General features: G+C 43.1%; 1 protein-coding gene across 1 annotated transcript in view; it reads left to right on the forward strand.

Moving 5' to 3' along the window:
- Window positions 1-27,633, forward strand: part of CCDC6 (coiled-coil domain containing 6) — a 77,829-nt gene that overhangs the window by 25,468 nt on the left and 24,728 nt on the right. Inside the window, exons 2-3 of the mRNA XM_056529922.1 lie at window positions 15,200-15,349; window positions 23,087-23,215. Coding sequence (XP_056385897.1) covers window positions 15,200-15,349; window positions 23,087-23,215 — 279 coding nt within the window. The remainder of the gene's footprint in view (window positions 1-15,199; window positions 15,350-23,086; window positions 23,216-27,633) is intronic.

A 27,633-nucleotide genomic window follows, 5' to 3' on the forward strand; every position in this document is an offset into this window, starting at 1 on the left:
TGACTGCCCAATATTGCATTAAAAATGTAAGGGTTGGTCCGCTCATTGGAAAAGTCCAGTGTTTTATTGAACGGAAACATCTTAAGAACTGTGGTCTAGATGTAAGGTAAGTCTCAAAGAGGGGGTCATTTACTGCATTTGTTTCTTGTTGCTTATTCGTCTGGCCATATTGTTCAGGGCTCTATTCTCCTGTGTTCTCCTTTTAATGGAGTTGCAGTCTTAGATGACTTATCCCATATCTGTAGGACTGCTGGGAACCCCCCCCCCTAGCGATCTTCCGTACAGGGACGCAGCATTGCTGTGACTCTGCTTGGCTAATGTGTGTAAACAGCTCTATGGATGAGGCAGAGATGCACGAACACTCTCTCCCATAGAGATACATGTAGTGGGCGCATAGAGATACATGTAGTGGGCGCATAGAGATACGTGTAGTGGGCGCATAGAGATACATGTAGTGGGCGCATAGAGATACATGTAGTGGGCGCATAGAGATACATGTAGTGTCTATGGCTGCAGATCTCCTTTAAACTCACCACTTAGGTTAATCTCTGTTGGATGGTTAGCATGATGCTGGATTCCATGACAAAAACCCAACCAACCCAATTGAGGTCAGTTTGGTCCCCTGAACACAATCAGTGACCAGCGTGCCAGTGTTTGCACGCTGGCATTATTTTTGATATTTGATGTAACTACATATGACTGCTCTGACAGAAAAATATAAAATTTATGGCTTTTAGAATGCAACAATTCGGACAAATATTTTTCATTATCGAAAGAAGTAAAACATAGAATCAAGGTAACTTGGTAATTTATACTGGGTGGTGATTTGCTCCCAAAAATGTACTCCCAAACTAGTCCTACAAAAAAAAAAAAAAAAACATATAGCTACACTGACAAATTATTAATCATTGCTATTTGATAAGGAAAAGAAAAACTAAAGGAAATTGCTAGTTTCTAACGCCCCAAGCCTGATTGTTAAAGGGGTCCCATCATGACAACCCATCTACAAGCCTATTAGGGCTTATGGTTGTCATAGAGGGGTGCCTCTTCTCTGACCGTCCAGCATGAACCAGGACAGACAGCTGTTGAGTCTATCATGCAGCCGTGTAATACAAAAATCAGGTCTCTGCCTAGGGACTCAGGAGCTAGATGTACGCCTGAACGCCACGGCAGATCTCAGATTAAAGGGTAACCCCTTTTAAGATACAGTTAGACAGCGCAGCCTAACTTCATTCAGAACCTCAGTTTAGGCCAGTATTGTGTCCCCTCCCCATTAAGTACACCTGCTCGATCTACATAGTCACTAAAATACCTAAACACCAAGATGTTGAGTAATTTGTTAAATGCTTTTACAATCAGGCACTATAAATTATAAAGGTAAATGGCTGAGGTTCTGCCGTGCATTGGCTCCCTTCCTCCCAAACATGAATCATTCTCGCTTGGCACAGAACAATGTTGGACACCGAGTCCATTAGCTCTGCTCACCCAATTATATGGAATTGGAATGGATGAAGAGCAGGCCCTCCGTCCCTGCATGAAATGTTCTCCTAAATGATGGATAGCTGCCCTTTAAGCTACTATCAGAATATTTGTATCCAGTCTAGCCAATGCTCTGCGAGTTAAACTATAGCGTTGTATATCTACTCATCTGTTTCGACTTCTTGACTGACAGAAGGACTAGAACTGCTTTGGTTTTCAGCCATTGGATGGAAACAAGAATGTTCTGTCATTTGTCACTGACACCATACAACAACCTTTGTAATAAAACACTGCATTTCATTATTTTACATTCTTTACATTCTATAACTTTTAAAGTCTAGGTCCCTTCCAGGTCCTGATGTTTTGTCTAAATCCTGATCACTCTCAGCATATGCATGTGATGACCTCTGCAGCCCATCATTGGCTCTAGGGGGTCACCGTGATTGGCTGAAGAATTGACATGTCAACTTTACTGTGGACAAGGAAATGCAAAGATCAGTGGTACCTGCAAAGGGTCCGAATGGAAGTTTTAGGGATTCGTAAGGTGACTATGACTACATTTATTAATTTTAGGCAATTCTATTCTTAGAACATTTTAATTGGCTTTGGAAGCACAGAAACTAGCACATAACCTCCATGCAACACTAACCTGGTCAATACCTGCTAAAATGGCTTGTACATTTATAGGATGTACATTTATGTCCTGTACATGTAGTGAGCACAGGAGCTGTGCTCGCTTCGTGCACAAGGAGTCCTGGCTTCTATCAGCAGCTAAGGACCTAGTGAACTCGCTGATGTCCGTCATTAACCCTTAAGATGCCATTATCAATACTGATCACTAGGGATGTACCGATACTGGTTCTCTTGCAAATGTCCCCAATAACTAATCCAATACCTGCCCGTGAGACCCCGTCGGCAGGTATCACGTAGGTGCCCTGTGCACGCTACCTATGCAGTGCGCTCAGCAGCTGCGTGGGTGTCATAGTGGGACCTGAGGCTGATGCCGAACATCACCGATCAGAGTTGATTGCGGCATCTAAAAGCCCTGAAATGAGCTGCTGAGTAGCTCAGGGATGCTGATAAGGATCACTGATGAAATCGCAGTGTCCCGATCATCTGAGAACGGCCAGAGGTCCCTTACCGCGCTCTGTGCCTCCCGTTTGCCATGACTGGCTGCAGTATAGGTGTGACAAACCGTAGTAAAGGTGGGACGATAACCCTGATCTATGGCATAGTTCCCAATGAGAACTAAAAATAGTGAAAAAAAAGTGTGACATTTATTTTATCTTTTTATAATAATGTGAATTGCCGTATTTTTCAGGGTATACCACACACCCTCTTTTTTCCAAGGAAATTTTGGTAAAAAAAGGTTTTTTATCCAAATATCCTTGCTAAAATGAGGGTGGGTGTATACCCAGATAAACTCTTGCCCTGCAATAGTTGCTCCATCCTCGGCTTTCATATTTACCTTTCCTGGTGTGTGCTCCTGCAGGCTCCAGCGGCGTCTGCTCCCGTATGTAATTCATTTCAATGAGCCGACTGCAGTGAAACGTTCAACCACGGTTTTAGGTCCGGTTGTAAAAGTGCATACGGGGCAAAAATGAGCCGACCGGACCGAACGTTTCACTGCAGTCAGCTCATTTAAATTAATTACATACGGGAGCGCAAGTTTTTAGCTCTCCCCTGCCATATGCGCTCCCGTATGGGGGAAAACGTAATGGGAACCCAACCTAAGAGAGGTGACCTAGATATTAAACTTCACCCATGAAAGCTCAGGGATAACTGAAAAGTAAAGACTGAGCCAGCAGTGGAGGAAACTGTGGAAGAATGTCATATGTGTTATATAATAACCCCTTAAGGACTCGGCGTTTTTCGTTTTTGCATTTTCATTTTTTCCTCATCACCTTCTAAAAATCATAACGCTTTCAATTTTGCACATAAAATTCCATATGATGGCTTATTTTTTGCGCCACCAATTCTACTTTGCAGTGACATTAGTCATTTTACCCAAAAATCCACGGCGAAACGGAAAAAAAATTCATTGTGTGACAAAATTGACAAAACAATTTCATTTTGTAACTTTTGGGGGCTTCCGTTTCTACGCAGTGCATTTTTCAGTAAAAATGACACCTTCTCTTTATTCTGTAGGTCCATACGGTTAAAATGATACCCTACTTATATAGGTTGGATATTGTCGTACTTGGGAAAAAAATCATCACTACATGCAGGAAAATTTATATGTAAAAAATTCTCATCTTCTAACCTCTATAACTTTATTTTTCCGCGTACGGGCCGGTATGAGGACTAATTTTTTGCGCCGTGTTCTGAAGTTTTTATCGCTACCATTTTTATATTGATCTGATTTTTTGATCGCTTTTTATTCATTTTTTCATGATATAAAAAGTGACCAAAAATTTTGGACTTTGAATTTTTTTTTTTGCCCGTACGCCATTGACCATGCGATTTAATTAATGCTATATTTTTATAGTTCGGACATTTCCGCACGTGGCTATACCACGTGTTTATTTTTATTTACACAGTTTTTTTTTTTTTTATAGGAAAAAGAGGGGGGGTGATTCAAACTTTTATTAGGGAAGGGGTTAAATGACCTTTAACTTTTTTTTTACACTTTTTTTTTGCAGTGCTATAGCTCCCATAGGGACCTATAGCACTGCACACACTGATCTATTATGCTGATCCCTGCAAAGCCATAGCTTTGCATGGATCAGTGAGATAGGGGCTCGATTGCTCAAGCCTGTAGCTCAGGCTTGTAGCATTCAAACCCAGATTGAACGCAACAGAGCAAGGTAAGGGGGTCTCCGCTCGCGTCCTAGCTGATCGGGACATCGTGATTTTATCGTGATGTCCCGATCAGCCCGACTGAGCTACCTGGAAGCGTTTACTTTCACTTTCAGACGCGGCGGTCAACTTTGATCACCGTGTCTGAAGGGTTAAAAGTGCGCGGCACAACGATCGGTGCCGCTCGCTGTTAGCCCAGTGTGATGCGGGTGACCCCGTTTTAAACACCGGAACCAGGCTCAGGGCGTACGCCCTGAGTCCTTAAGAGGTTAACAATAAAAAAAAACATTTTATTTAATCAATTGGTGCCAGAAAGTTAAACAGATGTGTATATTACTTCTATTTAAAAATCGTAATCATTACAGTACTTATCTGCTGTATACTACAGAGGAAGTTCATTTCTTTTTTAATTTCTTTTCTGCCTGACCACAGTGCTCTCTGCTGACACCTCTGTCCATGTCAGGAACTGTCCAGAGCAGGAGAAAATCCCCATAGAAAACCTATCCTGCTTTGGACAGTTCCTAAAATGGTCAGCAGAGAGCACTGTGGTCAGACAAGGAAAAAAAAATAAAAAAAAATAAAAATAAAAAAAACTTCCTGTGTAGCATACAGCAGTTAAGTACTGGAAGGATTAAGATTTTTAAATAGAAGTAATGTACAAATAAAAAAAAAAAGTTTTTCACTGGAGCACCCCTTTAAGCATGAATTCACATGTAGCAGATTCGCTGCAGATTTGTTACAGTGTCTGTGTGCAGGTAAAATCAACACAGGATCACATATCCAGACATGTGATTGATTTTACTTATCTCACCCACTTGCTGCAGAAGATTTCCAAACAAAAATTGACTTTGGGTGCAGATGTTAGAATCCAGAGCAAGTCAGTTTCTGTGGCTGATTTCATCCCTTCAAAGTAGGGATCGACCGATATCGTTTTTTTTAGGGCCGATACAGATACCCGGTGGAGGTTAGGGCCGATAGCCGATAACTTATACCGATATTCCGGTATAAGTTATCGGCTATTTATCCCCCTGCGACACCGCTGCAGATCATTGATTTAAAGCGGGCGCTTTAAATCAATGCACTGCAGTGGCTTTTGCGGTGCCATAGGCTGCCGCCGCCACCCGCTTCTCTCCCCTTACCTGTCCGGGGGTCCTGAGACCTATCACCGCCACCGCTCCCCCCGCCGCACCTAGGGGTGCCTCCAGCTGTTGCAAAACTACTACTCCCAGCATGCCCGGACAGCCGTTGGCTGTCCGGGCATGCTGGGAGTTGTAGTTTTTGCAACAGCTGGAGGGCCTACTGTAGGTATAGTATATTATACAGACCCCTGTCCATCCCAGAACCTTCCCAGTTGCTGCAGGGACCGTTGTAGTTTTTGCAACAGCTGGAGGGCCTACTGTAGGTATAGTATATTATACAGACCCCTGTCCATCCCAGAACCTTCCCAGTTGCTGCAGGGACCGTCTGGGGAGGGTCATCCGGGCCATCCATCCTTCCTGTAGTGTCCGGCGGCATTCCGAGTGGAGGGTGAACCGGTCCGGGGTGCCCTTCTCCGGGGGTCCTCTTCTCCACTCCAGGCAGGCTCCGGCCTAGTAACGCTGCATAGACGCCGCTGCGCAGCGACGCACCTGACGTCACGGCGTAGCCGCGTCTATGCAGCGTACTAGGCCAGAGCCTGCCCGGAGTGGAGAAGAGGACCCCCGGAGAAGGACAGCCCTGACCGGTTCACCCTCCACCCGGAATGCCGCCGGAAACTACAGGAAGGATGGATGGCCCGGACCACCCCCATTACGGGTAAGTTTAATTTTTTTTTTATTGACTCGGAGGGTGGAGGAGGGGCCCGACCGGTATAGCGGTATGGGCAAAAATTCCATACCGTGGGAGAAAAAAAACCCGGTATCCGGTTTATACCGGTATACCGCCCAGCACTACGGTGGGGGGTGCGACGCGGTGTGGTGGGTCGGGGGGGGCGGTCGCGGTGCGGCGGGTTGGGGGGGGGGGGGTCACGGTACGGGGCATTATCGGCTTATCGGCAAGGTAATTGCCGATACCGATAATGCCCAAAATTGTGATTATCGGCCGATAATATCGGCCATACCGATAATCGGTCGATCCCTACTTCAAAGTAAATCTGCAGAATTTGTTGGAATTTGTTGTACATTTTCTGGGAAAATCTGCATTGAAGACTCTGGGATACTTTTATTTTCAAGTTTACTTTGTATTGTGTTCCTATGACTTAGGATTGGGATGTTAATGCTTTTGTTACAGCTTCCAGAGTTACACTGTAAAGACTCTGATGTCTGAGTACTTTGTGTTGGCTAAAATTAGCATTGGCTCTTACTTATTAATGACCAAAGTGAAAGGGCAGGATAGAGCCAAACCGTTTGCCCACTTAGTTCCATCATAGGTGAATACACAGAAGCAACTATACTGTACTGGTTGTGAAGGTGTTTTACAGTAGCTAAAAAAACACTTAGCTCTATACTTGCCCTTTAAAATTCTTTTCTGTTCCAGAACTTTTGGGGTCCTGTAGAACTGAAACAAGTAATTGTTTATGATAATTTTCCTAATAGATGAGCTAGTTGGTCAACCACTTTCCCACCTTCACATACATATAGATATCTATTATCATGATGGATATTTGCATCTTCAGTCTCCGAAAGCCGATGTTGCAAAGAGGTGACCCAAATCACAAAATCTTTTAGCGGCTCCTTCCTGCAACTATCGGAAGTCCAATGCTGTCAGGCTCCATGTGACAGACTGGACTCACAAAACTGACTATCCTGACAGGGGCCGAGGTGTCAGCAGAGAGCACTGTGATCAGACTATAAAGGACTACACAACTTCCTCTGGAGCATATATATATATATATAGCTGCTCTAGATTTAGGATTTTTATATGAACATTATTTACAAATCTGTATAACTTTTTCGCACCAGTTGATGTGGGAGCAGGGCTTTTTCCTCGCGAGTACCCCTTAAAAGGAGAACTCCGGTGAAAATTTACTTATCACCTATCCACAAGTAGCTGATTGCGGTGACCAGTGGTCGGCCCTCCGAATCAGCTGCTTATTCCCTGTCCACAGAATGTTCGTTTTCGCAGGAGATCTCCTTCATCCTCCTCCCTAATCCAATTTACAAATTCTTAATCCTTCCAGTACTTATCAGCTGCTGTATGCTACAGAGGAAGTGGAGTTCTTTTCAGTCTGACCACAGTCCTCTCTGCTGACACCTCTGTCCATTTCAGGAACTGTCCGGAGCAGGATGGGTTTGCTATGGGGATTTGCTCCTACTCTGGACAGTTCCTAACAGGACAGAGATGTCAGCAGAGAGCACTGTGGTCAGCCAGAAAAGAACTACACAACCTCCTCTTATGTATATGTATAGAATACATCAGCTGGGCTGGTAAGTACTGCAAGGATTTTTTCTTTTTATAAAAGTAATTTACAAATCTGTTTAACTTTCTGGCACCAGTAGATATGAAAAATAGTTTTCCACCGGAGTACCCCTTTAACATGATGTGAACCAAGCCAAATGTATGTAAGCAGTCTTCTCTCTGCCTTCCCCCTCCTACGCCTGTTGATAAGAATACTTTGGTCGGAGCTTGCCTGGTGAGACTTTGCCCCAGGAGATTTAATGTAATGTTTGTTTTTGCACACTAACCTGTTCCAGATTAAATTAGGTCACATGCATTTACTTCGGATTCAGTTTTTTTGGGAAGCGCAATGTGACAGCGGGCACTGGCAGCCTTCCTCTTCATGTGATGTACAGTAAACAGTGCCGCAACTAAACTAAAAAGGATTGTTTATTTATAGCATATACTTGACACTGCTGCCTCGTGTGTACACACAATCGAAGCACTTCTGCATCTTGTTTTATGCTGTAAAATCTGGATCCTTGACAGATACACCCTGTAGGTGTCCCAGGCTCATCCAACCACTTGGTGTGAATGCACAACAAGGGTCAAGATGGCTTTCATGCTGCTTTTACAGTTTGAAGTATGATAGTGTGAAAATAATAAAAAGAGAACAAAAGTGATGCAGTGTGAAATTGTCATAGGTGCTGGTAACAACCATCGCAACAATTGTAATAATCAAAATCTATGTATGAGAATTGACTGGGAAAAATACATATTTTTCCTGTGGTGTGGCAGCATATGTCTCTAGAAATGTGCTTATTTTTTATAATTTTGGAATTCTTTTGGGATTTTTTTTCCTGTACTTTGGAGAGGGTACACAGAAAAGAATGTACAGCGCAGAGCACACAGTAAATCAGAAACTCTTTATTGACGGATCATAGGAAATAGAAAGGATATAATGCCAAAGGAGTTATGTCCTTTGTATTTCCTATGACCCATCAATAAAGAGTTCCTGATACTGCACGCTCTGCGCTGTGTATCTACATTTCGGTCCGGGGACGCTGCCGCCAGCCCAAGCGCAGGGGGTTTGGAGTATGCAGGTGTGAGCTGTAGGAGAGTGCTCGATTTTCTTTGGGCTAAAGGTCTCATGAACCCAAATTATTTTAATGTACCTTGTTCAGACAAATGAACCTCATGCAGTAGAGGTCCCCTGCTCTGTTGCTATAATAAAGATGGGCTTCAGCAGATCCACCATTTCTTACATATATTTTAATGGCCGGCATGTAATACTCCCGTTTCCCCTGGGTCACAACATCATCACCAGGGGTTTCCGAAGCTAGACCTGCGCTGATCTGCTCATTGCTTGGCTAGCTTTAATCAGGAAAGGTGTTGCCTTAAGGCAGCCCCTTTAATTTGGCGGCATCACCATTCTTTTTATGTATACTCGGGTGTGCACTATGTACATGGGGCAGCTTGTCATGATATCTTCCAGATATGTTGTCTTTTTCAGGGGAATCTGATTTGTCTCAGTACAGCTTGCCTTCTGGTTTACCTTTTTCCCAACGCTGGCACCATCTTGAGATATAATTTTGTGATATCCAGTTGCAATAAATTTATACTTCAGTGGGTTCTGCATAATAGTACTGCCAGGTCTGCCTTGTTAAATGATTTCCTTAAAGCACTTTATAGTCTTGTTTTATGCATCATCTTGTTAGACCATGTTTATACCTTGTTATTGCTTCTTATTCCCTACGCCTTTCCATAAATTTCTGTGGTGAGCTCATGAATTGGATTTGACAGAAGCTCCACACCCTTATTCAGAGCAGGGCTTGTGGTAAACATGTTTCCCAGATACTCTCATGGTCATTTGCTATGTCTAGGCTGAAGTCACACAAATTCTTGGTGCATATTTCTAAGCCAAACAAAGAAATGGATAAAAATAAGTGTATCTGTCTTTCCTGTACATTTTTTTTTTCTAATTTAGGTCCACAGTATGTATACAGAGAGTAGGTCCACAGTATGTATACAGAGAGTAGGTCCACTCCACAGTATGTATACAGAGTAGGTCCACAGTATGTATACAGAGAGTAGGTCCACAGTATGTATACAGAGAGTAGGTCCACAGTATGTATACAGAGAGTAGGTCCACTCCACAGTATGTATAGAGAGTAGGTCCACAGTATGTATACAGAGTAGGTCCACTCCACAGTATGTATACAGAGTAGGTCCACAGTATGTATACAGAGTAGGTCCACAGTATGTATACAGAGTAGGTCCACAGTATGTATACAGAGTAGGTCCACAGTATGTATACAGAGTAGGTCCACAGTATGTATACAGAGTAGGTCCACAGTATGTATACAGAGTAGGTCCACAGTATGTATACAGAGTAGGTCCACAGTATGTATACAGAGTAGGTCCACAGTATGTATACAGAGTAGGTCCACAGTATGTATACAGAGTAGGTCCACAGTATGTATACAGAGTAGGTCCACAGTATGTATACAGAGTAGGTCCACAGTATGTATACAGAGAGTAGGTCCACAGTATGTATACAGAGAGTAGGTCCACTCCACAGTATGTATACAGAGAGTAGGTCCACGGTATGTATACAGAGTAGGTCCACGGTATGTATACAGAGAGTAGGTCCACGGTATGTATACAGAGAGTAGGTCCACAGTATGTTTACAGAGAGTAGGTCCACAGTATGTATACAGGGAGTAGGTCCGCAGTATGTATACAGAGAGTAGGTTGCAGTATGTATTTATACAGAGAGTAGGTCCGCAGTATGTATGCAGAGAGTAGGTCCACAGTATGTATGCAGAGAGTAGGTCCACAGTATGTATACAGAGAGTAGGTCCACAGTATGTATACAGGGAGTAGGTCCGCAGTATGTATACAGAGAGTAGGTCCGCAGTATGTATGTATACAGAGAGTAGGTCCGCAGAATGTATGTATACAGAGAGTAGGTTGCAGTATGTATACAGAGAGTAGGTTGCAGTATGTATTTATACAGAGAGTAGGTTGCAGTATGTATACAGAGAGTAGGTTTCAATATGTATGTATACAGAGAGTAGGTTACACTATGTATGTATACAGAGAGAAGGTTGCAGTATGTATACAGATAGTAGGTTGCAGTATGTATACAGAGTAGGTCCACAGTATGTATGTATACAGAGAGTAGGTCCGCAGTATGTATGTATACAGAGAGTAGGGCCGCAGTATGTATGTATACAGAGAGTAGGTTGCAGAATGTATGTATACAGAGAGTAGGTTGCAGAATGTATGTATACAGAGAGTAGGTTGCAGTATGTATACAGAGAGTAGGTTGCAGTATGTATACAGAGAGTAGGTTGCAGTATGTATACAGAGAGTAGGTTGCAGTATGTATTTATACAGAGAGTAGGTTGCAGTATGTATGTATACAGAGAGTAAGTTGCAATATGTATGTATACAGAGAGTAGGTTGCAGTATGTATGTATACAGAGAGTAGGTTGCAGTATGTATGTATGTATACAGAGAGTAGGTTGCAGTATGTATGTATACAGAGAGTAGGTTGCAGTATGTATGTATACAGAGAGTAGGTTACACTATGTATGTATACAGAGAGTAGGTTGCAGTATGTATACAGAGAGTAGGTCCGCAGAATGTATGTATACAGAGAGTAGGTTGCAGTATGTATACAGAGAGTAGGTTGCAGTATGTATTTATACAGAGAGTAGGTTGCAGTATGTATGTATACAGAGAGTAGGTTTCAATATGTATGTATACAGAGAGTAGGTTACACTATGTATGTAGACAGAGAGAAGGTTGCAGTATGTATACAGATAGTAGGTTGCAGTATGTATACAGAGTAGGTCCACAGTATGTATGTATACAGAGAGTAGGTCCGCAGTATGTATGTATACAGAGAGTAGGGCCGCAGTATGTATGTATACAGAGAGTAGGTTGCAGTATGTATACAGAGAGTAGGTTGCAGTATGTATACAGAGAGTAGGTTGCAGTATGTATACAGAGAGTAGGTTGCAGTATGTATTTATACAGAGAGTAGGTTGCAGTATGTATTTATACAGAGAGTAGGTTGCAGTATGTATGTATACAGAGAGTAAGTTGCAATATGTATGTATACAGAGAGTAGGTTGCAGTATGTATGTATACAGAGAGTAGGTTGCAGTATGTATGTATACAGAGAGTAGGTTACACTATGTATGTATACAGAGAGTAGGTTGCAGTATGTATACAGAGAGTAGGTCCACAGTATGTATGTATACAGAGAGTAGGTCTGCAGTATGTATGTATACAGAGAGTAGGTTGCAGAATGTATGTATACAGAGAGTAGGTTGCAGTATGTATACAGAGAGTAGGTTGCAGTATGTATACAGAGAGTAGGTTGCAGTATGTATGTATACAGAGAGTAGGTTGCAGTATGTATGTATACAGAGAGTAGGTTGCAGTATGTATGTATACAGAGAGTAGGTTGCAGTATGTATGTATACAGAGAGTAGGTTGCAGTATGTATGTATACAGAGAGTAGGTTGCAGTATGTATGTATGTATACAGAGAGTAGGTTGCAGTATGTATGTATGTATACAGAGAGTAGGTTGCAGTATGTATGTATGTATACAGAGAGTAGGTTGCAGTATGTATGTATACAGAGAGTAGGTTGCAGTATGTATGTATACAGAGAGTAGGTTGCAGTATGTATGTATGTATACAGAGAGTAGGTTACAGTATGTATGTATACAGAGAGTAGGTTACAGTATGTATGTTGTATATACAGAGAGTAGGTAGCTTCGGCACTTGCACCACTAGGTATGTAGACAGGCTTTGCCTTCAATAACCACTGAATGGATCAGCACCTACTATGAAGAGCGGTGGTGCACTGTCTAAGAAAGACTGAAGACTAATACTGAGATTATTGGAAAGAGACGGCACTCACCATACTGTAGTAGACTCTTTATTTCGGCAGTCGGCGCATCATAAACATCGGCAGGCAGAGGCTGTGAGGACGGGTGGTGAGCGGGACAGACTTTCATGTGACAAGTGTGCTTTCATTCGCCAATGTCTGCTAGAGAAAATGCGCTTGTCACGTGAAACAGTCTGTCCCGCTCACCACCCGTCCTCACAGCCTCTGCCTGCCGATGTTTATGATGCACTGACTGCCGAAATAGTCTACTACAGTATGGTGAGTGCCGTCTCTTTCCAATACTCTCCAGTATTGAACAGTATGTAGTAGCTCCATCCAATGGTACGTGCAGTATGTGATATTTCAAATCTGGCCAATATACAAACTTTTTATATTCTGCCCTGATTAGTGTTTTTATGTTTTGAGATTGAAAAGAAAGAACAAGAGGTATTTTAGAATGAACAACCACTTTTAGGTAATTTTAGTTGTTTTTGTATGTTTCTCTCATGCCCTGGCACTATATTAAGAGGGAAGGACATGAAATGGAGGGATTGACATGGCACGGTTAATATTTAATAGGTTTGTTGTAATTAGGAGTGGTAATACATGTCTTCAAGGCTTTGCAGTAATATGTAACTGTTGTTGGGTAATATGTTCCAAGTGTAGCATGTGGTCACAGCACAGAAGACCAGAGGTCCGGATTAGAAGAGGCTCAGGGATTTATTATGCACCACAAAGTCTACAAGTGCAACTTTTCAGCTAAGTGCCTTTATCAAGCGTTTTGTGGTGCATAATAAATCCCTGAGCCTCTTATAATGCGGATCTCTGGTCTTCTGTGCTGTGACCACATGCTACACTTGGGACTATTGAACCAGCATTGGCTAGCCGGTAGGTCACCTGCAGGAACCTGGAGCAGTTTGGTGCGGACTCCTTCTATTTGCTTGGATGTTGTTGGGTAATGGTATTCTAATAGAAGTCACTCAGCACAGTACAGTGATCCCTCAACTTACAATAGTTTCAACATACAATAGTTTCAACATACAATGTTTTTTTCTGGACCTTTGTAACTTGAAACCAGACTCAACATACAATGCTACGGACAGTACAGATCTGTGATACCTGTCACAACTGGAGGTACTGACCAATCAGAATGGACATTTTACTGGTAAATCACCTGTATTACTGAAGTACATGCACTGACTGGCTGTCTGGTAGCGCCCCCTACAGTACAGGGAGGAACTACAAGTTCTGTACTACTCCTTACCTGTGCCAGGGTTAGCTGCTCCTTTGGACACCAAGTAAGGGCGTCTCCATTTGGGACACTGTGTGTACTGTATAGGACCCTAAAGAAGCTCCTGTCCTCTACATAAACATGGTTTCCCAACCAGAGTGTCTCCAGCTGTTGCAAAACTACAACTCCCAGCATGCCCGGACAGCCAACGGCTGTCCGGGCATGCTGGGAGTTGTAGTTTTGTAACAGCTGGAGGCACCCTGGGTGGGAAACACTGACATAGACAGTGATTTACAGCTCCCAGCAGATCTTTCTTACTTTTATATGTAAGGATTTGCTTTATCTGTATTAGTTATATATTTATTTTTCTTTAATCCTCACCTTTTCCTATTTTCGGATGACATTTTGGTGGCTTCAGAACCAATTACCAGGTTTCCATAGAGTAATGGTCTCAACATACAATGGTTTCAACATACAATGGTCGTCCTGGAACCAATTAATATTGTAACTTGAGGGACCGCTGTAGTTCAGGACTTAGGATATAAACATCACAGATTCCCTCCTGATCTCTAGACAGAAAAGTTGATTGTGGCTTTCTGAAGCAAAGTGTATTCAGCCATAAATTAGACACACACACATATATATGACTGTTCACATTAGCGTTCAGAGCTTCATTCACTGATTACGTTGAAATAACAGGAATTTAGCAGAGAACGAAATCCTGCACGTGAGATTTTTTTTTTCCCTCTAAAATGATGCAAATTCACGCCAATCTAACAGAATCTCAAAGGACAATTTAATGTGAATGGGACCTGTGTGGTTCTGTTATCCGCGGTCACAACCTCCATCTCGGCCCTGTTATCAGCATTTGTAACGGAGCTCCATAATGCTAATGGGAACATAGCCTAACCTTTTTTTTTTTTTTTTTTTTTCTATTCGTGCAAATTTTATTTAAAGTGCAACAATAAGATGCATGCCATGTAAACTTTAAATATGCTAATGCATATCTGTGCCAATTAGGTGCGTCATGGAGGCCCCCAGGTTTGCCACTCTGAATTCACTGGCAAAAGCTGAAGCCCTGAGTCAGAGGAGAGGGGTCTACAGCTTCTGCCAAGTCTGTAGAGAGTGAATGGGGGGGGGGTGGGTGAGGAGGGGAGCACCCTAATGCTGGATTCAGAACAGGACTGTATATTACTACTGTATAATGTCCTCATTAAAGCTGCTGCTTGTATGTCACAGTATAATACCCATTAGAAACACTCTCTCTCACACACACAATTTTTCTGTAATAAGGTAATATCTTCACTATATGGAAAATCAGATGTACACGTAACCTTTCACCTTGTGACTATATATTGCGATAAACTCTGCTTTGTGCTGATATTGTTTCTTTATGTCCCACGTTAAAACCTCTCTGTTCCTTACAGCAAGCGAGGGCTGAACAAGAGGAAGAATTCATCAGCAACACTTTATTTAAGAAGATCCAAGCCTTGCAGAAGGAGAAGGAGACCCTTGCCGTGAACTATGAGAAGGAAGAGGAGTTTCTCACTAATGAACTGTCCCGGAAGCTCATGCAGGTGATCAGATGCTCACACGTGGTGGCAGCATTCCAGGGTACATCCAGTGGCATAAAATAGTAGGGATCGACCGATTATCGGTATGGCCGATATTATCGGCCGATAATCACGATTTTGGGCATTATCGGTATCGGCAATTACCTTGCCGATAATGCCGCACCCACACCGCAACCGCCCCCCCCATTCCGGGTGGTGGGTGAACTGGTCCGGGCTGTCCTTCTCCGCGGGGTCCTCTTCTCCACTCCGGGCAGGCTCCGGCCTAGTACGCTGCATAGACGCTGCTACGCCGTGACGTCAGGTGCGTCGCTGCGCACGGGCGTCACTGCACAGGGGCGTCTGTGCTGCATTACTAGGCCGGAGCCTGCCCGGAGTGGAGAAGAGGACCCCGCGGAGAAGGACAGCCCGGACCAGTTCACCCTCCACCCGGAATGCCGCTGGACACTACAGGAAGGATGGATGGTCCGGACCACCCTGACAGGTAGGGGGAGAGAAGCGGGAGGCGGCGGCGGCCTATGGCACCGCAAAAGCCACTGCAGTGCATTGATTTAAAGCGCCCGCTTTAAATCAATGATCTGCAGCGGTGTCGCGGGGAGATAAATAGCCGATAACTTATACCGGAATATCGATATAAGTTATTGGCTATCGGCCCTAACCTCCACCGATTATCGGTATCGGTCCTAAAAATACGATATTGGTCGATCCCTATAAAATAGTCTTTCAATGACCGCTGGGTTCAGAATTTTTTTAAATTTGTTCTGAATAAACAATCCCCTTAGTAAACATGTAAATGATATGCAAATGAACAGTCTTCTGGCACACATGACATTAGCTTTTTATTGGGCAGATTGCAGTATCCGCCTCACATTCCAGCATGACTGTAGCTGAGCCTAGCATATAGCCCGTTGTGCTGCTTTTAATTTATGTTCCTTTTCAACTATTATTTAAAGGGGTATTCTGGCTTTATACATGTTATTCCCTATTCAAAGGACAGGGGATAAGATGTATAATCGCAGTGGTCCTGCCGCTGGAACCCCCGCAATCTCTGTGCAGCCCCCGACATTCTGTGTCGGGTGCTGCCTAAGTGTCCAAGACGAGCCGTCACGGCTACACCCCCTCGTGACGTCATGCCCCCTCCATTCATGTCTATGGGATGGGGCGTGGCCCCCTTTCATCGACACGAATGGAGGGGGCGTGGCGTGACGTCTCTGACTCAGAGGCAGCGCCTGGTACAGAATGCCGGGGGCTGCACAGAGATCGTAGGGGTCCCCAGCGACGGGACCCCCATGATCATACATCTTATCCCCTGTCCTTTGGATAGGGGATAAGATGTATAAAGCCGGAATACCCCTTTAATGCTTTGCCTTCTAAAATGCTAGCCATGCAGATTCTTAGGCCCCGTTCACACTGCAGAGATTCTGCTCGGAATTTTCACTTGGCAATTAAGAGTGGTTTCCGCTTGCAGCAGCCTCCCGTTGATGTTGATGGGAGTTCCGCTGCTCAGTTCAGAAATGTGATTCTTGTGCAGATTAAACATATTGAATCTTCTGTCTGAATCTGATGTAGAAGTTCTGGTACTGCACGGTATATATTGTGATTCTTGATCATTTTATTTTTTTCAAATCAATTATTGCCAGAAAGATATTCAAATGTGTAAATTACTTCTATGTAACTACTAACAGGCTTGAGTTTTTCTTATCAGCTGCTGTATGACCTGGTGCTCCCTACTGCCACCTTTGTCTTTGTCAGAAACTGTCTAGGTTTGCTCTGGGGATTTGCTCCTGTTCTGGACAGTTCCTGACACAGTTTAGAGCCCCCTCTCATAGACTTGCATTGAGGAGGCGTGCCTGTGACGCTCTACTGCACCCGACGCTCTAAACGAACTCCAGGTGCAGCAAGGAAGATCACGGGTCCCCAGCGGCGGGCCCCCTGCGATCAAACATCTTATCCCCTATCCTTTAGATGGGGGATAAGATGTCTAGGGGCAGAGTACCCCTTTAAGCCTGGTTGTCCCCTAGACAGCAGTATACATAAACATTATGTATATGTAAGAAATAGAGGGGAGAAATGCACCCAAAAAAGCCTACTGATGTGACAAAACATTCCCATCTGCTATTTTTACATACCACTATAAAACTCCAAATATATGCTATAGCATTATTAAATTGTAACATAATTTAACATATGAAGAATCCTCTTTTCCCCATCCTCTAAAGCAAAAATAAGATAAGGATACATGTATTTTTATTGAATATCTTTGACATGTCATGAAATGTTACAAACTTTAAAAAGCATAGGTGAGAGGTACATGTTGGTCATTCAATGAGGAGTGTAACCAGAGACAAGGTACAGGTTGTCATGGGCATATAGCCAGAATAAAGGGAGAAATAATAAAAGATAAACTAAGATTAATACGCTTCATTAAAGCCAAGAAAGGGAACTCTGGTTACTCAGAGAAACACTTCTCTTTGGCTGGTGGATTGATTTATAGGGGTGAACAGTTATATTAGATCAGCCTGGGCTCTGCTCCTTGCACCCCTGCCAATCAGCTCTTTTTAGGGGCCTTGGTGCTCGTGTGAATACTGCAACCACTTTAGTAGTGGCAGAGCAGGTTTTGGGATACTGGTCATTCATGCCTATGTGAGGGGGAGTGGCGGCTGATCGCTGCAGGACTCCCGTGATCACACATCTCATCCCCTATCTTATGGATGGGGGATAAGATGTCTAGCAACAGAGTACCCCTTTAAGCTCTAGTTAAACTTCCCCAACACAAAGCCTTTTGATTATTATTTTTTTACCCTGTTGATTAAACGATACCGGGCCGCCCGAGGAACTTTAAATAGTTTTACTGTGGTGTCCGAGGCGCAGAGCATTGCGCCCTCCCGAGCCCACCCATTGTGTGACAATAGCGAATGAAAATTTGCTATTGTTACACTGATCCTCCTCCTGGCCAATCAGGGAGCGGGTCCTCCCGCTTCCTGATTGGCCGAAAGGCAAACCTAAGTGCCTGAAGTGCAGCACTAAGTGCCTGAAGAATTCACACAGGTCCGCTCACACTGTTATTGTACTTACATCTCCCTGCAGCAGTCTATAACGAGACTTCCTTGCGGGGATGCGTGCGATTCGTGACGTCATCGCATACGCAGCTCAGGACGTCGGGACGCTGGCATCCCGTGCGGCGCCTGTGATGACGTCACCTATCGCGTGCTTCCCCGCAAGGAAGTCTCGTTATAGACTGCTGCAGGGAGATGTAAGTACAGTAAGTGTGAGCGGACCTGTGTGAATTCTGAGTGAGTGAGATAAACTTGGCTAATATGAGGACCTGCCCGATCACCAGGGGCAAAACTATATTCTTAGGGGGCATAATTTTTTAAATACCGGGGGGTAATATCTATCTGAGGGCCTGTATAAACCTATTAGGAAACCCTACCTGATCATCAGGTAGGGCTCCCCAGTAGGTAGACATGTCCCCAGATACATATGACCCCTATCATTTATCTGGGGGCATGTCTACCTACTGGGGAACCCTACCTGATGGGGGTCATATCTATCTGGGGGCCTGTCTTCATATGGGGGAGCCCTACCTGATGGGGGTCATATCTATCTGGGGGGCCTGTCTTCAAATGGGGGAGCCCTACCTGATGGGGGTTATATCTATCTGGGGGCCTGTCTTCATATGGGGGAGCCCTATCTAATGGGGGTCATATCTATCTGGGGCTTTGTCCGCCTACTGGGGGAGCCCATCCTTTCTATCAACTGGGGGCACATATCTATCTGGGACATTATTTACTAGGGGAACCCTATGTGATAAAGGGACATACCTTCCTGAAGTGCGGGGGCTACCGACTTAATATGGGAACTTGCTTTTTAGGGGCCCTATCTAGCTAATGAGGTGACATGTTTAACTATTTAACAAAGGAGACCTACTTAATTAACAAGCGGGCCATGGAAAAATTATCAAACGTTTACCAGTCCGCGGTGATAAAAAGGTTGGGGAGCACTGATCTAAGCAACAATCTTCCTAGTATTGTATATGGAGTTAAAAGGCCTAATGGGATTTCCCCCCAGAAAGGACTCCACATGTTCCGTGTGACTTTTCAGAAAGGGCTGCCTGGAAGATGTATGTGAAGTTAGATTCCAAAGTAGGCCAAGGGTTCTCGGTGTAGGCTTTAGTCTGTTCACTCCTTTGCATGGTCAATAGGCCTTGTTACTGTTTAAAGCAATTTTCTGAAGTCTTAGGTTACCCTCCAGTAGCATTTGTTGAGTTCTTGTATAGAAATCAGTAGTGTGATCATCTGTTGCCATGGATTTACTGCATAAATAGGAAGCTTCAGCTACTGTATCCGAACTGTGCATTAAGTAGATGTGAACGCCTGTGCAATACTTGATAACCTCTTCCATGTTCATTCTCGATGCCAGAAGAACTAATGAAGAACTCCTGTTGTCTTCTAGTACATAAAAATAATGGAATGTTAGTTGTGACTTATTTATTTAATTTATATGAATGGGGCAGTACTATATACTATAAGGTTGTTTAAGTTGGGCCCATTAATGGTCTATTCACATGTACAGTATTCTGTGCAGATTTGATGCACAGGATTTTCTGCTGCAGATTTCACTGTAAACTGAAATCACACTGTAAACACAGCTTGAAATCCTGCACACCAAATCTGCGCAGAATAGTGTACATGTGAACAGACCCTAAGGACAGCATTGTTGGAATGAGAAACCATGGTATTGCCGCTCTGATTTGTCCCGGACTATTTGGATGGTGTACTCCAAAAAAGGACATTGAGCATTCTCCTCAATCTTTCGGCACGATTGTGCTCTCAGATTCTGTGTATGAATGCTAAAAAAAAAATGCTTCCTTTTCTGGTCTGTTTCTTTAGTGTCTGCTTTAGGGAGTGACATCTTGGGTATTGCTTATTTTTGGGTAAAGTACATCCTGGATTATGGAATGGTGGAGGAGCAACCCAGTGGTTGGAGGCATCTTTGAAAAATCCTTTGTCCATAATTCTCATTAATTTTCCCTTTTAATAAAAGGGTCACCTTGTCATCCCATCACAGCTATGTTTTTGTGTGTAGTCAACAAATATCATGCTTGTATCAGTTCTTTTTTTACACCATATTTCGACTGAACAAGACAGTTTCCATTATCTATAGGTCCTCTACGGTCATTCTCAAGCCATATTTAGGCCTGTGGCTGTGCTATCCCTGGGAACAGCTCTTAGGGGAGATTTTTCTGTGTGAGAGGAAACTGAGCAGATTTTTCCACTACAACCAATCACAGCTCAGCTTTCACTTTACCACAGCTCGTTAGCTGAGCTGTGATTGGTTGTTGTGGAAAAGTCTACCTAGTTTTTCTCTTTGGCTGCGTTCACATAGCTGACTAGACCCATCCCGTTCTTCTCCCGTCAAAAATAAAAACTGACTTAAAAAAAAATAAATAAATAACAATGGACAATAACGGATGCAAACAGATGTTATCCATTTGAATCAGTTATTGTTGAGTTAATAAACCCCCCAAATTTTTTTTTGTTCTGAGCATGCTCAGAAGTGAAAACGGATTGAAAAAACGGATGCAAACGAATGACATTAAAGGCTCATCCGTTTTCCATAGACTTCCATGTTAAATTGTCTCTGTTTTTTCTTCTGTTTTTTTTGACAGAAGAAAAAAATACTGCATGTTCCGGGTTTTTTTTTCTGCCATCAAAAAAACAGAAATGAGTGCAGACGGGTACAAACGGATGTATGCGGATTGTAAAAAAAAAAAATCCCATTGACATGAATGGGATTTAAAAAAAAAAAAGTTTTTAATCAGTTTACAGCCTGCAAGAACGGAACGGAAACGGGGATAAAAAAAAACGGGAACAGATGGGCGTGTGAACGCACCCTTACACAGTTTGATAATTGAAGACCAAACCCTCCTGAGTAGACGATTGAGCCCATCTGTGGGTAAAAAAAACATGGTGGTTTATCATTGTTGGGGATTGAAGATGTAGGATTGTGTCACCATCTCCTGTGGGATATGTTGGCAATGGAGCGGAGTTCACTGGAATCTGATAATTCCCAGATGGTCTGGTGGTGTTACCTTACAGAAGTGTACTTGTCATACATGGCATTGTTTGGGTAAACATGGGCGCAATGGAGGTTGTGGTTTTAAAGGGATTAAAAGCATTGTGAGCAGATAATACATTTGACCTTTATTGGAGATCAGTATGAGGTCTTCCTGCAGATGTCACACCATGCCTTAAGTTGCATAGAGCATTGTTTCCCAACCAGGGGGCCTCCAGCTGTTGCAAAACTACGACTCCCAGCATGTCCGGACAGCCTTTGGCTGTCCGGGCATGCTGGGAGTGTAGTTTTGCAACAGCTGGAGGCACTCTGGTTGGTAAACACTGGCATAGAGGGTGTACTAACCAAAGGAACATTTGTAGGGTTCTCGTGTCTGTGTAATTGTGTCAGACTAGTAAGGTAAAGACTTTCTTTTACAGCTTGTTTTAAGATTGACAGCTTTGCTTCTATAGCTGATATGTTTTTCTCTCCTTTTATAAGAACGTTTTGTTTACACTTGTGCCACTTTTCCCTTGGGAGCTGCTTCCGATTTGATACAGACAGCCTGCCCCTTTACAACATTTTGTGGCCTGAATGCGGCGATTGAAGCCTAGTACCTGTCTCACCATCTCAGCCTGCACCCTTCAGGTGGGGGGGGGGGGGCGGTCACAGAGTTGAGATGGCACAAAGCCGCTGGGGACTGACGAAAGACGGTACCTTTCAGCTCCCCTTTAACACCAGCTAGAGGAGAGAAAATAGGGGGGGGAAGCTTCGGACTAGTGTGTTCCTATGGGATTGCTCACCAAGTTTTAAAAGCAAAAAGAAAAGGCAGAACCATTTGACAATTAAGTCTGTTCTGATATTAAATAAAATGTGTTCACTAATTCTGCATTCACATCTAGTTTTTGCAATACGGTTCCTGTATCAGGTTTTTTGTAAAAAAAAAAACAAAAAAAACGTATGTCTCAAAACCGGACCGAACCGTGTACAACCGTAGATACCTCTGTACGGTTTTAAACCGTATACGGTTTGAAAACGGATGTCCGGTTGCATACAGTTTAATACGTTTAAGAAAAAAAAATTATAATAAATAAAGAAAAAGATACGGTTTTATGTTTGTCCTTAATTAAAGTAAGTACGGTAATTAAAGTAACTTCTGCAAAACCGTATTGTGCAAACTGGATGGAACTGGACGCACATACGGTTCTGCATGGTTCCCATTGACCACCATTTAAAAAAAAAAAAAAAAACAGACTGGTTGTATCCGGCTTTTCACCCGGACATAAAACTGTAGTAGACTACGGTTTTGTGTACAGGAAAAAAAAACGAATAAAACCGTAAATGATGCAAAACATACACAACCTGATGTTACGTTTGGCATACGGTATTCAATTACATGTCTATACATACGGTTTGCAATACGGTTCCATATGTTTTTTTACTCTGAAGCCGGATACAAAAAGGAGATGTGAATGCAGCCTAAGAACAAAGTTTTTTTTTTAAAAATATTATTAATAGAAGTGTTATATCTCCATATTATATCCCAACACTTCATATCGTTTAACCTTCTGGCAGTATAACCTGTAGTCACTCAGCAAACACAGAAGATGGAGGCTTATATCTAAAAAGTAGATTGTTTTCATGTCTCATTTTCCTCCTTTTTTTTTATCCTTTATTCATGTTTAGTTACAGCACGAGAAAGCAGAACTCGAACAACACCTGGAACAAGAACAAGAGTTTCAAGTTAACAAATTAATGAAGAAAATAAAGAAACTGGAAAATGACACCATCTCCAAACAGCTAACACTAGAACAGGTAATACCACTGGCCCAGCAGCTACAACATTAAGTGGACGTGAGAGTGGCACTGATCACCGAAGAAAGTTGCCATGTTTGTTTAATCTCGTACGTTATCTATTTCAGCAAGTACCTTAATGTTGAAAGCGCAACTGTCCCCAAGAATATGCTTGTGAAGCTGCACACACAGTGCTCTAGTGCTCCACAAGCATATTCTAAGCATACCTTTACAAATATACTTACCAAAAAACTACTTTTTAATCCCTCTGGGAGTCAGGCCAACAGTCAGAGAGGCAGAGTCCGGGATCCACTCTGCTCTGGGTCTGCACCGTCTCTTGCCGGCTAAGTCACGCAGTTGATGGTTTGCCCTGTGTATCTCTGCTTCATGCACGCTGGCAGTCAGTCTACTGTGCGGCTTACACAGAGAGAGAGGCAGTGCGGACCCAGAGCTCTGCCTCTCTGACTGTTGGCCCGGCTCAATTATAAAGCTGTTTTTTGGAAAGTATAAAACAGCCTTATTTATTTAGAACGGTATGCCTAGAATTTGCTTGTGAAGCCCTAGTGCACTGTGCATGCAGCTTCATATGCATATTATTGGTGACAATTGCGCCTTAAAGGGGTACTTCGGTAGAAAACTATTTATTTATTTTTTTTTTTATCAACTGGTGCCAGAAAGTTAAACACATTTGTAAATTATGGGGATTTGTTCCTGCTCTGGAAAGTTCTGACATGGAAAAAGGTGTCAGCAGAGAGCACTGTGGATAGACAAAAAGAAAAGAACTTCATCTGGAGCATAGAGCAGCTGATAAGCACTGGAAGGATTAAGATTTTTTTATATAGAAGTAATTTACAAATCTGTTTACCTTTCTGGCACCAGTTGATTTAAAAAAAAGTTTCCCACCAGAATATACCATTTAAGATGCATCACCCCTGTGCAGTAGTCTAGCAGGGAGATCTCTGCACCCCCTATCCCAGAATGGACAATGACGAGAGGTTGTTGCAGTGTTTAAATGTGAGAACATAAGTCCTGCTCAGGGTGATTTCGATACCACTCCAACCTCCACGGAGGATAATTGGCGCTGCCAGTAAGGTGATGCAGAAGTGATAATAAAACTTATTTCATTAAAACCTGCTACACGTTGTGAAACCGGTCCTGTTTCGCAACGCGTAGCAGGTTTTAATAAAATAAGTTTCATTATCACTTCTGGGTCACCTTACTGGCAGCGCCTTTTATCCTCCGTGGAGGTTGGAGTGGTTACGGAATCTTTTATTCTCCTTTGTGAGCGTGAGGAGGAATGTGCAGCTGTGTGCGGGCTTCCGTTTTCATGCCCACCCCCTTGTTACGTCCCGCCCCATAGACTTTCATTGATGGGGCATGCCGTGACGCTACGAGGGGGCGGGCCTAAACACAAAAGCCTGCACACAGCGTCCAGGAACTCAATGTTCCGGTGTTAGATGGAATTTTGCGGACACTGGGGAGTGAAGTAACCCTTTGAATTAGGGCATATACGTGTTGTGCTGAAATTTGCACAACCGTTATAGGCAAGTTGATCCTTGGCTCACTTATTTTACTTTTTTATGCTGGAGGTGTCACACACGGGAGCGCTTCTGTCTTTTGTATTTTAGTTTCTGCACAGGGTGATGCCAGGTTTTATTCCTTTTTTCTTTTTTTTTTTTTTTTTTTGTCTTCATGAAAATCAAATTCCACATATAAATATATACTGAGGAAAATGTTCCATAGTGTAATGCGGCTTGATATTTTGGTGCTGATTGTTCTATTTTCCAGATATTTTCGGTTTTCTCCAACACTGTATTGCTGCTGTGCATTGTTCAGACTCTTCTACAAATACTACATTTTTAGACATGCCATCTAGGCTAGGTCCACACTTGCATCTGAGCTTTTTTCGGGGAGCTCTGTCACATGGTCCCTTTATTTAGCCGGATCTTGGCAGGAAAAAACTTGCAAGCAGTGTTGTTTTTTTTTTTTTTTTTTTTTTTTTTTGTCCAGTCAAATCCTGCAAAATAAATGGACACCAGAAAACTGGCAAATCCCATTAAAGACAGTGGGATCTCTGGGGATTTATTTGTATTCTGCAACGGAGACCCTCGAAGAAATTCCTGGTGCAACCCAGCTTTACATGGGTGATTTCTGTGACTGCAGGCTCCTCCATTTATTTTCCTCTATAAGTTGTTACACCCACATGCAGAAAGCTTTTGGTGAGGTACGCTCGGACTTCTTACGCACCAGATCAAATAACACTTTTTGCACACCTAGCTAAAATGGCTAGTAAAACAAGGGCTGGAAGAAGACAGAGGATACCTGTGAGAATGGAGATTAGCGGCCAGCAGATGTTATCTCAGGGCTGGAGGATGCTTCAGATAATGTGAGAGAAGACATGAAAGCAGTGAGACTGGGGGCAGTCATATTATAGTTCTGAATAAGCCACACCGAATAATGGATTTTTTTTTTTAGAATCTTAAAAATTGCCTAGTGCGACTCCAGCGCCATCTAGGTGAATGTTTTATTTTATTTTTTGCATTTGTGATTACCTCTATATCAGTGTTTTCCCAACAGTGTGTCTCCAGCTGTTGCAAAACTACAACTCCCACCATGCCCGGACAGCCGGAGGCATATTGTTTGGAAAACACTGTTCTATATAGATGAGTGTTTTCCAACCTTTGCCTCTCCCCCTGCTGCAAAACGACACCAGCAAACGGCATATTGTATTTTTGCAACAGCTGGAGAGCCACAGATTGGAGAACACTGCAGGGATGTGGAAATCCTATAGCCCGACGCCCGGGACAAGTAGTTTTGGGTGTCGGGCAGGTGAATTGTTTATAGATTTAGCCCTGTATCGGGCAGGGACAGACAGACTTCCCCCTTATTTTTCTTTAATGTCGGTGTGAGGTGCAGGAGCGGATGGAAGTCTACACCTCACACCGGCCTCAGAGTGTATGGAGGGGGCGGCGGCCTCCTCCCCTCCTGGAGGATGGACTGAGCTCAGAAGACACAGCAGGGTGAGAGAGAGGATGTAGACAGCTCCATCCCCCGCACACAGCTCTATCCCTCCCCCTCCCTCTCCCTGGCTCTGTCTAGAAAGGACCTAATCCACCACGGGGAGGTTGTTAGTTTGCACGGGGAAAACACAGAGCAGGGGGGAGGGGTGAGGGGGAGGACGGAAATCTCACCTCACACCGGCCGGGACTGGCTCAGATGAGGAGACCGAGAATACAGGCGGCGACAGGAAGGGTGGTTGTATATGTATGGTGTGAGTGTATGTGTGATGTGTGTATGTAATGTATGATGGGGGAGGATGGTGTATATCAGTGTTTCCCAACCAGGGTGCCTCCAGCTGTTGCAAAACTACAACTCCCAGCATGCCCTGGGCATGCTGGGAGTTGTAGTTTTGCAACAGCTGGAGGCACCCTGGTTGGGAAACACTGGTGGATATGTATGGTGTGAGTGTATGTGTGTATGATGTCTATGTGTGATGTGTCTGTAATGTATGATGTGTGTATGATGTCTAAGTGTGATGTGTATGTAATGTATGTATGTATGATGTCTGTCTGTGTGTGTGATGTGTATGGAATGTATGTATGTATGATGTCTGTCTGTGTGTGATGTGTATGTAATGTATAATGTGTGTATAATGTCTGTGTGATGTGTCTGTAATGTATAATGTGTGTATGATGTCTATGTGTGATGTGTATGTAATGTATGTATGTATGATGTCTGTCTGTGTGTGATGTGTATGGAATGTATGTATGTATGATGTCTGTCTGTGTGTGATGTGTATGTAATGTATAATGTGTGTATGATGTCTAAGTGTGATGTGTATGTAATGGATAATGTGTGTATAATGTCTGTGTGATGTGTCTGTAATGTATAATGTGTGTATGATGTCTATGTGTGATGTGTATGTAATGTATGTATGTATGATGTCTGTCTGTGTGTGATGTGTATGGAATGTATGTATGTATGATGTCTGTCTGTGTGTGATGTGTATGGAATGTATGTATGTATGATGTCTGTCTGTGTGTGATGTGTATGTAATGTATAATGTGTGTATGATGTCTAAGTGTGATGTGTATGTAATGGATAATGTGTGTATAATGTCTGTGTGAGATGTGTATGTAATGGATAATGTGTGTATGATGTCTATGTGTGATGTGTATGTAATGTATGTGTGTATGATGTCTGTGTGATGTGTATGTAATGTATGTATGTATGATGTCTGTCTGTGTGTGATGTGTATGTAATGTATGTGTGTATGATGTCTGTCTGTGTGATGTGTATGTAATGTATGTATGTATGATGTCTGTCTGTGTGTGATGTGTATGTAATGTATAATGTGTGTATGATGTCTAAGTGTGATGTGTATGTGATGTATGATGTGGGGGGGGGGGCAGTGGCAGGTGTATGTATGATGTGTGCAT

The sequence above is a fragment of the Hyla sarda genome, chromosome 7 (genome assembly GCF_029499605.1).
Source record: "Hyla sarda isolate aHylSar1 chromosome 7, aHylSar1.hap1, whole genome shotgun sequence".
In the NCBI taxonomy this organism is placed as follows: domain Eukaryota; kingdom Metazoa; phylum Chordata; class Amphibia; order Anura; family Hylidae; genus Hyla; species Hyla sarda.